At 44.7% G+C, this 13,144-nt stretch overlaps 1 protein-coding gene across 1 annotated transcript in view; it reads left to right on the top strand.

The window, feature by feature from the left end:
• The first annotated feature begins 3,134 nt into the window (after positions 1-3,134).
• LOC128797273 (uncharacterized) overlaps positions 3,135-13,144 on the top strand; it is a 32,016-nt gene continuing 22,006 nt past the window's right edge. Inside the window, exon 1 of the mRNA XM_053959660.1 lies at positions 3,135-3,242. Within this exon, the coding sequence (XP_053815635.1) occupies positions 3,135-3,242 (108 nt within the window). The remainder of the gene's footprint in view (positions 3,243-13,144) is intronic.

Raw genomic sequence — 13,144 nt, 5'->3', positions numbered from 1 at the left:
TTAAGGCCTTGTTACTGAAAGTATCTTGCCAATGCCCTTCTCCCGTTTAAATCTGGATTCAGTTTGATCACACCAGCTGTTTTGAAAAACAGAAACTGCTAAGAGCTGCATTCATTTCTACATTCTACAATAGTCTCTCTGGGCGAGGAGAATTACTTTTGGTATCGGGATGCCTTAATATTCCAGGAAATTAATTCAGAAAGTTCTCTTTCCATGTATCTCTGTGTGTGTGGCAGAGAGAGAGTTGATGGAAATTACTGGGGTTTATTTCAAGCTTAGATTTCCCACAATAAATGATTTTTGCTGCCAGTCTGGAAGCGGTAAGTTTCTAGTTGTTGTTTTTTTTTTTTTTTTTCCTGGAAATTACTTTCCCAGCCTGGAGCTACTGGTTAAGAAAGTGCTGCCATTACATACACAAGTCCTATCCACTAACTTCATAAATGTCACTATTCTACTGAAATTGGTGCTTGCTTCAGCATTTCAAGAGCTCTCAAAATGGCATGGTACAGTAGGAAACACTGTCCTTGGAAAGACTTGCTAAAAGAGCATGAAAACCTTGGAGTTTTCAACAGGGAGTCCAACACAGAGAGCAGGACATTTACTTTCTTAAAGATGTCTCAATAACTGCGAAAGAGGCTTGGCCTTTGTTCAGGGATGTGCACAGTTTTTGCCCCTGTATCTCCCTTTTGTGATGTGTGGTGAGAATGGGCTACAGCTCTGATCTGGGCTGTGTGGCAGCTCTGTGAGATGTGGGGCTGTAGGGAGTAGGAGACAGGGAATAAAGATTAGGCAGGAAGCAAAGTGCCTTTGACCCTTCTGTCTTTTGATCCTCCCAGTAAACCCTCCAGCTGTCTGACCCATCTGTCCAACAGGCAGCTGTGACACTGGGGGAAGGTAGCTCACCTAGAAGAGGTTTGCAGGTACACTTGCAAGCCTGGTTTCGTGGTCGTTACCTCCAGTGGGCAGTCAGACACCTTTTGGACCCAGTCTTCTGTGCCGCCTGCTGTGGGAAGTTGTTCAAGCCCATACAGAGTCCTCCTGCCTGCTCACGGAAGGAGATAATAAATACAAAACATAATCCTCATTAAATATATGGTTTGAAAGGGTGAACAACCTGAGCTGAAAGTACTGTACGAGCAGACTACTGTATGTTTGATCCTTAATTCTAGATGCTAAGTCATTGCTAAGCCGTAGTGATGAAATGTGGTGTGGACAGGTTCTGCTAGCAGAGGGATGCTGAGATAAGGGAACAAAGGCACACTGACAGAGTTTGCAAGGCCAACAGCAGGGCAAACACAAACATGAGAAATCAGCATACAGTTGTGTCTGTGCTACATGCCCAAGGTCTACAGCTTGGAATGGCAGCGTAGCCCACAGAGCACCCTCTTTGCCTCTAAAGGTTTACGGGTGCTTGCGCTCAGATGACTCCTGGAAAGGAATCCAAATAACAGGGGTGTAAGATCCTTATAAAGAGAGCTGCTAGACTTAGACTTGTTCTTTCTCTTTCATTTAGATATTTTTATATTATTATTCCAGCAATGTCCAAGCAAAGAAGGGTTTTGAATGTCCTTTTCTGCCAGCTAGTCCTTGACTTACATCCTCAACAACTGTGCATCAGCGTAAGGAAACAGCAGATGGAATCTCTGCATTTACTTCTTGTCACACTGAACCTCATGTGGAAAAAAAGTAGATTTCTTGTTTGGGAGATTTTTTAAAGCTTAACATACATTTATGGTGACATCGCCCTGAGATTTAACCGTGAGTGTTGAGAAAGGCAATGTGCCACAACGCTATGCTACAGAGACCAGACTGCCCTTCAGGCAGAAGTGTTCTGCTCAGAAAAACCTTCCTGCCAAGGATGCCAAGTGTCCTGGGTTTTGTGTTTATTCAGAACAGATAAAACGTAGTTATAAATTCTCTGATCTATGCTTTTTCATCTGACAGGTAACTCAAAGAAATATTACCCGGGAGGAGCAAAATGTAAATTCAAATACAGGCAGTCACAGTAAATAACTGACAAGGTCAGAGCCCAGGAACACCCTTTACAAGAGTCTGCCCTGAAAAAAAGAAGGGTAAAATAAGAATTAGTCACACAAAGAATTATTTGCGTCTTCTCCTTTCAGTGCAAGAAGTATAAAGAAGCCAATTAAGCTATCGAGACATTCCTTATGTGTCCTTCCATAGAAGGGCTATTTCTAAATTAGCATATGTACATTTCCCAGGAAGGTCCCTGTGGGCAGTGAGCAGTCCTGTCCCTGAGCCTCCCTCAGCCTTAGGCTAATCATGTTGTTACTTTTTGTAGGTGTTTGTTAGTAAAGGCTAACAGGCAGCTTCACCTCACAAGCACTGGAAGGATTAGGTGGAGATCTGTTTCACTTCTTTGGGATTCAGTCATTATCTCCTACAATCAGAACATCAAACCCATGGAGCAGGTGAATGGGCCTGGACTAGACATGAGGTCAGTGCCAGGATGCATTCAACACAAGACTGCATTTATGAAGAAAAAAGTTTTCTTTGACACCAGCCCTCCAATTTCATACTTGTTATATGCACCCATTTGGACACCAACTGAAGGTATTATCCATTTTTTTCCCATTGATTACATTGTGGTCTCACACTCACACTGCACTCACACTGCAGGATGTGATGTGAGTGAATGGGGTATAGGAGAGTGTAAAACAGAGAGCTGCATCAGAAACAAGGAGTGTCCCTTGCCCTCCCATCACCTTCAGAAAGGTTACGTGGCTGCTGTACCCTGACTGCTGGATTTTGTGCAGGTCCTGTGCTTTGGGCTCCCCAGGATGCCCGTGAATATTCCTTTCCCATCCCTTGCTTCGTGCTCAAATGAAGCCGGGGAAAGACCTGAGCCCTTTAGCTTGGAAAGACCTGAGCCTTTTTCCTATTTCCCATTCTTCTGACCGTTCACTCCCCTGACTGGGCTCCAGCGTCGGCCAGGGGACTGGAGCGGCGGCCGGGGGCGCTGCCCAGGACAGCCGCCCTCTCCAGGGCCAGCACCGCAGCCCCTCCATCTCCCACGGCCCCGCAGGAGAAACTTTTCCTGCAGGGGACCGCTCCCGCCGCCGCTCGCAGGGGCTGAGCTGCCTCCAGCCCGGCGGTTCCCAAGCCCGCCGAGGATGCAGCAGCCCGGGGAGGGGGGCTCGCACCAGGCTACCCCCGCTGCCCCCCAGCCCCCTCCGCTCCCGCGGCGCCTCGCCCGGTCCCCGCCGAGCTCCGCGCCGCAGGTGACCCCCCGGGGGAGGGCAGGGGCCGGGAGCGGCCGGGGGAGGGGGCGAGGGGCGGGGAGGCCGGGCTCGGGGGGTCGCTGTCAGCGGCGCCGCTCGGGGCACGGCTCGGCGCGGCAGCTCCGCTGGCTGTGCGCGGCGCGGCTCGGCTCGGCACGGCTCGGCACGGCGCGCCATGCTCCGCAGCGGCCCCGGCGCGGGGCTCGTCCTGGCGGCGGCCGCGGCGCTCTGCCTCGGCGGGGCGGGAGCCAAGGTAACCCCCGGCACCGGCGGCACCGGCCCCCGCCCGCACCGGGCAGGGCAGCGCGGCAGCGGCGAGCCCGACGGGGAGGGGGAGCCCCGGGAGCCCCGCCGGGAGCAGGAGAGGGGCCGGGAGTGCCGGGGCGAGGGGTGCAGCAGAGCTGCCGGCAGCCCGGGTGAGGGGTGCGCTGGTGCTCCCGGGACGAGGGATGCGCCCAGGGATCTGTTTTCGGACACCGGGAGGAGGGATGCAGCGGGGCGTCCGCGGCGGGGGCGGCTGCGGGTCCCCTTCGGCCCCTGTCTCTCGGTGTTTGGGGTGTAGGGCTGGCCGGGGACTCGCCTCGGAGTGCGAAAGGCACCGCGATACGTGATGCTCCGGGACTCCGAATCAACCCCACCGCTTCGGTACAGCCGGACCAGAAATCCGGTGAAAGCCCGATGACTACGGATTCCCAGCAGAAATGACAACACTTGCCCAAAGGCATCCCTGCCACGGGCACAGCCTGGCTTGGGGAGTCCAAACCAAATACCTCGTGCTGTTTTACAGTCCCCACGCTCGCTCTCCCCGCTCTTGTGCGCCTCGGCTGTAGCAGGGAGAGCAGGTAAACTCTGCGAGTGACAGGTACAGCTCCCAGGGCAGGGATCCGGGCAGAGCTGAGAGCAAGTGGGAACGGGGAGCTGAGAGAGACTGAGCACGGGCGGCAGCCGAGCTGCTGTGGAAAGGCAGAGGAGGAAACACGGAGCAGCCCACAACCAGGAGCAGCTGCAGAGCAGTCGCTCTGAGCTTTGGGAAGGATGAGCAGTCCTGGTCCCGCTGAAGGGAGTGGGACTTTTCCTATGGATCCCGATAGAACCACGGTTTGACACTTCTAGTAGAGATTCTCAATTCTATAAAACATGAGCCACTAGAGTATTAGAAAATATAATTCCACATACATTTATATCTTGTTACATATATATATGTGTATATAAAGGGAAAAAAAAGGTGTGGGGTTGCCTTCTCTGGTGGCAAGTAGCATTATAATTCTGCCTGATAAAGTAATTCCCTGCCACAGCACACAAACACACAGCAATGACTGTGGTTGAAATGAAGATGTTTTATCTCACTTTGGTATCCTAGTGAAGATAGCTACAGTGAGAACTTAATTAAGCACATTTCTGGCCCTGAAATACTAACTTTACTAAGATCTATTGAATTGTATGGTTGCAGGGCTTTGTATTTTGTTTCTCTTCCAAGTCAGGATTGCATTGCAGAATGCGAGCTTACCTTCATGCAGTTGCATACCTCTCTTATTAAACTACATAACTTGCTTGCTTCCCTGAATTATTGCATCCTTCCTGTGCTGTTTCTCTTCTGCCTTTGCCTGTACAGTCATGAGGAGCAAGTACTGGCTGTGTGCTGTGCATTTGGGGGTGAAAGGCAATGGTGGGACTCTGAATGCATCAGCAAACTCTCTAATTTTTACTAATTTTTCTCTAATGTTCCCTAGTCAACTTCAATCGTTCTCTAACTCTGAAATCAGGAGTGTTTGATTTCACACCAGGCAGTAACTGAACTAAAGTATTGACCAACAGCACTATAGAAAAGAAACTGCCTTCTTAATGAAGAAGCAGCAGTCTCCTGCCTGCTTTCCCCGACCTGACTTCTTACTGTGTCAATTATTCTTTTAATCACATTGTTCATAGGCTCTTAACATACTGGACAATTTATTTTGTAGAATGAAAAGCATTTTCTATTGCTTATCTTCCTCAATGTGACAAGGAATTCTGTGTCCAAACAGATGTGTGTATACATCTCTTGCTCCCTGTTTTTATTATTTCTTGGAGTAAGTTGCACTTGCTCTTCACTCATCAAGGACTGCACTGTGCTGCGTAGGCGTCACTATTTTTATCTTTTTGGCTACACTGATAGTGTTGCTATGCTAGTAAAGAAATATACATCCCACTCTAAGTTAGTGGTTCAAATGTAGTTCAATTTATCAGTTGAAAAAAGGTATTCAACGATTTATGAGAAATTTTTTGTCTTCTGGCTTAGAGTTAACAATGTAAAAACATAACAGAAACTCCCTTGGCAAGGGCAAAGTCTGCATGAGGTACAGGGAAATGAATTGTTCTTTTCATCCAGGAAGGTGGTCTCTGCCAGTAAGAGCTGAGAAAATTTGTGATGCTGTGAGGTAGCGTGGATGTTTGCAACATGTTTTGTGGCAAAGTATAGCTCTCTCTGGAATCCTTCACCAAGTACTACAGCAATTTAAAAGTAGGAGTTAGATCAAATGAAAGAAAATTTGAAGATAAGGTGCATGATGTTTCCTTCTGTGTGTCTGTATCAAATGGAACAAGATGTGTAGATAAGCGGCTTGTTTATCCTGAAGGAAGAATGTTAGCCTGATGAAAGAGTAACACAGTCAAAATTATGTCTTTGTATGTCCATTAAATATTATCTGTTTAATCAAATCCCTGTGGAGGAGTTCTCTATGCCAGTGCCATCCTTCATCTGGTATTCTTCTGTTCACTTGCTGGCTTAAAGAAAAAAATCAAGCCTTTCTTGTTCTGTTTAAGAGAAGAAATCTTAGCAATCCTAGATCCTCTAGTGAAAGTCTTAGTCCTTTACCCAGCAAGAACTATGGCAAAATTCCTGCTGGTTTCAGAGAGAGCAGGATCCTTCCCAAGATCAGTGAAAGATTAAAAAAAAAATCAACTACTAAAATATGCACCTCAATTAGCAAAGAATGTGGCCTGATTAGTAAAGTGTATGAAATTTCAGCTATTAAATTCTACAGCCCTGATCAACAAAGCACGCTGCACATTTGGCAATGTATCCAGAATCTCAACTACTGTACTAGTCTCCTACCAGATCAACCAAGCATGCAGCTGAATCAGTAAATTATGCAACTGGAGCAGCAAAATATGCACCTCTGATTGGGGCAGGAGGATAGGGAAGGTCTCAAATGTTTTAAGTTAGCACACAATAGGTCTGTCAGTTGTCAGCATCTGCCTTGAGAAAAGTAGGGGCAAAATACATAACTTTTACTAAGTCTTTCTGGACCCTTGCTGGACTGGAAAAATATGTCCCTCAAATAGCTCAGTGTTTCTTAGCAGCAATCCCATTCTTTACCAGATGTACTGCACATCTGGTTCCAATCCCAGCAGCTGCCAGGTGTGGGGGTTATTTTAATAACACTTTAATGGGATTTTTACGTCCAGGTAGCTTTTGCTTTATTCCTCACTGTAAAGCACTGGGTATGCACACTAGGCTGTATTTCTGTCTCAGGAGATGAAGCCAGTCAAGACAAATAAGGCACCTTCAAAGAACCTGAAAGTTTCGTTGGCAGTAGACAATATCTATTAATCTCTTCACTTTTTGTGAAAGTACTTTGTGCTTGAGGAGCAGAGACATGATAGGTCTTTCCTGTTTTCTTTGTATCTTGATTAATTGCCACAACTTCATCCTTTTGTGTTTACAATGTATCTTGGCAGATCAGATGTTTACCATGCAGAGAGTTTGGATGTTTGGCCAGTTTGGGGAGCAGCTATCTTCATATACTCTGAAGCAGTAGAGCTGTTTCTCCCTAGCCTCTGTGTATGTGTTTTAAAAATCCAGTCACAGTGTCTGGTTCTGAATTTCAGAAGCTGTTTTTTCTTAAAATGATTAATTTTTCTTTATACAGAAGATCTGCAGGTTGTCCTATTTTAATAAAGGTGCAGTTTCAGGGTTTCTATAAACCTGAATGTCTGGAAGTAAACGGTGTTAAACTGCCTGGGCTCAAGGAAGGCATGAGAATTGCTTTGTTTACTGCCCTGTTCACTTTAGTACCCAGGAACCTGAAACATTATTTGAGTCTAAAAATTATCTGTACTTGGGGTTTTTTTGTTGCTTTGTTTCATTTTTTTCTGGCTTTTTTTTTTTTTTTTTTTTTTTTTTTTTTTTTTTGTTGTTTTGTTGTTTTTTTTTTAATTCACTAAATTTGGTTCATAAACCTGGCTTGCATTGGACTTCTTATTTACCAAATTTCTGCCTCATTTCCAAGTCAGTTCAATGAATGATCCTATTTAGTTCTTTTTCCTGTTTAAAATATTTCCTACTGAGTCCAGAGCAGTGCCCTTAAAACATAATTGATTTGGGTCATTGAACCCTTATTTTTCATGCATGTTAGTTTACATCCCGCCACTGGTCTGACTGGTATTTAAATTAGAAAATTGCAGGCGGATTTCTTCTAGAGGCTAAAGTTCACGTGGAGTCTCTGGCAAAATAAGATTCTGGAGTACATATCCCTGGAACTGGGCAATGATTTGTAACTCTTTTTTAATTCTGTCTGGCCAGAGTGTTATAAATCTGGCGCTCGCTTGTTAGCTTCACGCTAAGCAGCAATAATGTCCACAGTGTTTTAGTCCTGATAATTCTAATTACGGAAGCACTGAAGAAGCTGAAAGCTGAGAAGATGGACAAGGCTGGCCTCAAGTCCTGCACAGCACAGGGGATTCTCTCTTTGTAGAGCTGAACCATAATTCTCTTGTTTACCAAGGCCAGCAATGGAAGCAGCAGCCAAGGTAAGAGAAACAAGCCAGTGGAGAAGATTTCTGGAATTATGTGGGTAATCTTTGTGCAGAAGGAGCTAAAAGACTGTTGTGCTGGCAGAGATACCAACCGTCCTTGGGGTGAAAATGCTGAAATAATTTTTTTTCCTTACTATCTAAGAGGTTGGAGCAAACAATCCTGTTGCACTGGTTTGCAAAGACCCAGCAAACAACCTTTCCTGTGGTAACCAATAATTACTATTCTCTCCTCTGCTTTTTTGTGTGACAGACCAGGAATGGTGGTAAAATATTCAGGTCTCCTTCTTCCTGCCTCTCTTTCTTCATGAAAAATAAAGGAACTCATGGCATATTTTGTACCAGAGAGTGGCTACCCAGCAGAAGTGTAGCTAGGTCTGGTAAAGCAGTTCTTGCCATTACACACTGTTCTTTGTATGCACTGATATCCCAGATCTATAAATGATAAATATTCAGTGTGGTATTTAGATACTTGCTTGAGTATGGGAAGTACTAAACAGAAAAGTCGTCCTCTTGTACAAATTCACGGCAGGAGAAGGGTGGAGTAGGGGCAGGGCACTGTAGGGGCTTGCATTAATATGTGGAACCATTTTGCAGCAGTAGGGAGAAGCCTGACTGTCAGTCTTGGTTTTCAAACTCAGTGTAAGAACATTATCATTCCTCTTACAAGCTCTCAGCAGCAAATGGCCCCATGGTTCATTTTGAATATCCTTACTCACATCATTGCCAATGGAAAGGAGGTTCCAATTTTGAGAGGAGCAAAGGCTAATTTGCCTGTATTTCCTTTCTAGAGTTCTTGGAGCCCTACTGGAGCTCACAGAAGTCATCTAAGACTTCAGGAGGATTTAAATCAGGCCATAAGTACTGCTGGCTTGGATTAGTAATGATGTGCATTGAGGACAACATCTGTATTTGGGTTTGGGTGGAGCCCTTTCATGGCAGAAGAGTTGGTAATACTTTTACAGTACCTTTCATCAGAGCATTTCAGAGTTTCACAAATATCTAATTACAGGAACTATTAAACTATGTGAAATCCTTGGTCCTGGGGGAGTACAGGCAGTACCATTATGCTTCAATAGAAAGCAGGGGTGGGTGGTGTTCAAAGTGGCAAAACAAAAGCAATTTTTCACATGCAAGCCATAACCTGCTGCACTATCTCATTTTCATCCTGTGTTTTACTCCTCTCATTTCTTTATATTAGCAGCCAGGTTTCAACACCAAATGAGCTAAACAAAATGGGCTGCCACAAGCCTCCATTCAGAACTACTGTCAGCTCTTAAGAAGGGATTTTGGAAGTTCATCCATCTCTTACTGATCTGTTTTCGTAGTATTTCTATTTCTTTATTCTGTTAGGGTGTAGCAGGACTTCGCTAGGGTCGAGTGCTAAGGAGGCCAATAGTGACAGCTTCCTGGGTACAGGAGCTCTGGGATGACATGCCTCTGAATGTCCAGCCTGATCCAAATCCCAGAAAGTTGGTCACTCAGCCTTTGCAAGGACTGTGTGCCTGCTCTGTACTGTGCTTCATTTGGGTTTAGCAGTGGGAGATCTAATCCATTTATTCTATTTAAGTCCATCTTTCTCCTGGGCTTGGTTAGTAACTATTCCACTGTTTAAAAAAACCTCAGTTTCTATTAAAGGGATTTTTTGACTGAAAATGTGAAGCCTTTACTGGTAGCACTGAGGCTCAAAGCCCAGGCTGCCCATGCCCTTGACTTCCTCCTGTGCTCCAGGTCTGCATGGGTGGGCACTTCAGGTAAATCGGAGCCTTCACTATTTGAATACAAGGGCCCCAAGGAGTTGCTCATCAAGACTAACTTTAAATGCAAGCTTAGCAGGCTGAACACTTGATTTGCCTCTAAAATCAACAGTAACTTATTCCAGGTTTCCTGGTTGAAACTTGAATGGGGAAGAAGAAAGGATGTCTGCAAAGCAGATTTTTTTAGGAAAACAAACTGCTCACTGGTTGGGACCCTGTAACAACAAACCCAGGCTTAGTTTTTCCTCTGTTTGCAGTATCTGTGATACTTTTTTCAGCTTTCTCCCAACCCTCCCTGCTGTGCCCTCATGGTCTCTCCTTATGTGTAAGCAATAAAGTAAAATTTACAAGCATCCTGCTCTCTGAAATCCTGGCAAAGTAGGAGTCTTGGAAATTTCCCTTTCCACAGGGCCAAGAGGAGACTAATCCTGGGAGAACAAGGTGGAGAGAAGTGCTGCTGTTTGTATACCATCCAAAACTAAGGATGAGCACTCGGACTGTAGCAGACCCCTGGATGCTCCAGCTCCAGCTGCAGCAATGGCTCATGTGGAAGCCCAGCTAAAAAGATTGCATGAAAGCGAGAGGGTTTTTCTTTGCTTGCATTTGAAAGATCACTACCCATGTCTTCTGCATAAGCCCTCCCACCTGCTAGTGACATTTAGTGACACAACAACCTGGTTCCCAAAAGGCTGGGATAACAGCTCTGCAGCAGGGTAATGGTGACACAGAATATTTGCAGGTTTGGCACTCACATATGGAATGTTTTCTTCTCCATATGTTTGTACAATAGGCTTCCAGCATGTGAAACATCTGAAGTGTCTGAATGAAACAATAGGGTCACGTAGCTGGAAGTCCAAGCACAAACAGCTCTCCTTTTGCCAGGCCAGTTTACACGTATACGTGTGTGTTTTGTTTGCTTTTAAAAATCCAAGTTTATTTCCCAGGAAGTGGCCAGCAAATTTTGCATGGGATTGCCTTTCAATTCTCCTTTCTCCTGTTTCTTGTCCTTTCAAAACAAAACAAAGCAGTTTTGGGCACCTATGGTGCTTGTGGATTTCATTATTTAAACCTCCCCCATGTATCTGGGAGGTGATATATATGAAGTTAATTTGGGAACATTAGTTTTACAGATTCCTATGGATATACATAACTTGTTTAATGGTGTTCAATTTTTATACTGAACTCCACAAGTAAACTTTTACTGCAGGACTGTAGCTTTTGTTTTGTTATATATTCCATCTGTTTACCAAGCAGTAGAAACCAATCTGACCATGTTTTCTGCTCTTTAATTTGAGCTGATTTAAACTGCTCAATTTATAGAAAATGAAAACCAGATTGATCTTCTGGAAATTGCCTCATCACCCCTGTCAGTTCCCACCAACCCTATCATTTACTATTAATTTTTCTATGATATGTTGTGTACACTTTGTTAATGAGAACTTGCTCCAGTAGAGAATAGACCTATGTGACCTATTAAAGCCCTGAAGCAAATGGCCATGGCATCTTGAACTCTTCATTACACTGCCTTACTTTTATTTACCGTGGTCCCATCATATTCAGGATTATTTGCCTGAGGAGACACTCTAAATGATGCCTTTGTTTCTCTTTCTAAGGCTTTACATTTTTTTGTATGTTTGAATGAGGGTATTTTCTGAAAAAGGAACCCAACAAACTAGAACATGGATAGCAGCTTTGTGTAGATGAAGGATCTTATTTGATAGGGCATCTTGCATCCTTGTTAGAGAATCTCTATTTGTTTGCTGAGTGTCCAGTCACAAGAGTTAGCTTTGTTTCCCCTCCCCTGCAAGGATTAGTCTGAAAGGTCCACAAGAAAAGGCTGGGAATTCCAGCACTCCCTGGTGGATGTTATGTTAGATACGTTGTATGTTTCCTTGGGCATAAAAGCTGGTGTTGTGATGAAAGGGGAAAGCCAATGTTCAGACTGCTCCCCTAGGGACATGGATCACATTTGTTGCATGAGCATAGCACAATGAATTTATGAGACAGCTATCAGAGGTTTCTGCTTAAAATAGTTCTGCTTTATGGGTGTAATGGTTACAGTCCCCAAGGGAACACTCCCTAGTCAAGTGGGTCTTTCCAAGCACTGGATTTGCATATTTTAAATAGATTTTTCAAATCATTTGACAGTAAAACAATCTGGCTTTTGTCCTTTCAGACTGAAATGAGAAGAAGGAAATTAATATTGTAATGTGGGACTGCAGTCAAGATAGAGAAAAGTTCAGAATAAGACCTGGCACTTAGTTTCTAGTAAAAGCACCTGGATGTAAATGAAATTAAAGGAAGAATGTCCTGTGCCTTGGCCGAGGTCTCTTCCAGAGCATTTCTATCTGTATTTCACACTCTACCAACATTTTATTCACTCCACAAGTGTGTCTGCACCTTAACATGCATCAACTATTGAGTAATCAGTGAATGCTAGGATAACTTCTGTAATGATAACTTCAATCTGGGAATCTGACAGGTAGCAAATGTACCCATAAGCTGCCAAGCCCAGAGAAAAACTATTCATCATAAGCATTTATAGCTCTAAAAATATAGATCATAGCTGTAACTTGTAAGAGATCTTGTCGGTGAATCCAACTCCTTCCTAATTACAGAACTGAAAGGGGAGAACTAAAACTTCTGCCTATTTGTGATGTGGTGGAAAAGAAGAATTCTTTCAGTGTTCTGAGACTTCACCTCTGATCCCTTATGTAGCTGACTTAGCAATGAGCCTCCTGCAGTTCCACCTTTGCTGAGAGGGGCACATATTCTTCCAGAGGGCTGTTAAGACCACCTCTAACTATTGCTCTGAATCTCCCTCTGTAGGAAGCAACTCTGGCTTCTGCCTGCAGAAGAAAACGAGCTAAATTAGCCAGCATTCCTTGCACCCAGAGCTGTGTGTTCTTCATCTTATATAGGAATCTTGCATCAGGTACTCAAAAAGGTCTGTGGCTGCTGCAGAAAAATCTGCCAGCTGCTCATAACTGCAGTGTAGGTTGGCATCTCTGGCCTAATGAGGATGAACTGGTTTTCCTTCTCACCAGAACCTCCCAAAAGCAGCAGAGCATTCTGCTGCCTTTCCTCCACATGCTCTGAAGGCAAGCACAAAATGTCAATGTATGCTCAGAGTGCATATACTGCTGATCATGCTATGGAAAGCTGGGCTGTTCCATGGGTGATTGTTCAGAAAACAGCCCCTGCTTGTGTCCCTGGGAACAAGCATTTTTTTGTTGTTTGGGAACAAGCATCTCTGGAGTTAAATGAGGAGGGCTGTTGTTCTCCACAGAGGCTGGAGTGCATCCTGTGCCTGGTGGTTGTCGGAGTGCCCGTGTTTGTTTTTTTGTGATTTTC

Source organism: Vidua chalybeata, chromosome 18 (genome assembly GCF_026979565.1).
Source record: "Vidua chalybeata isolate OUT-0048 chromosome 18, bVidCha1 merged haplotype, whole genome shotgun sequence".
Classification (NCBI taxonomy): domain Eukaryota; kingdom Metazoa; phylum Chordata; class Aves; order Passeriformes; family Viduidae; genus Vidua; species Vidua chalybeata.
This window is presented reverse-complemented; position numbering and strand designations above follow the sequence as displayed.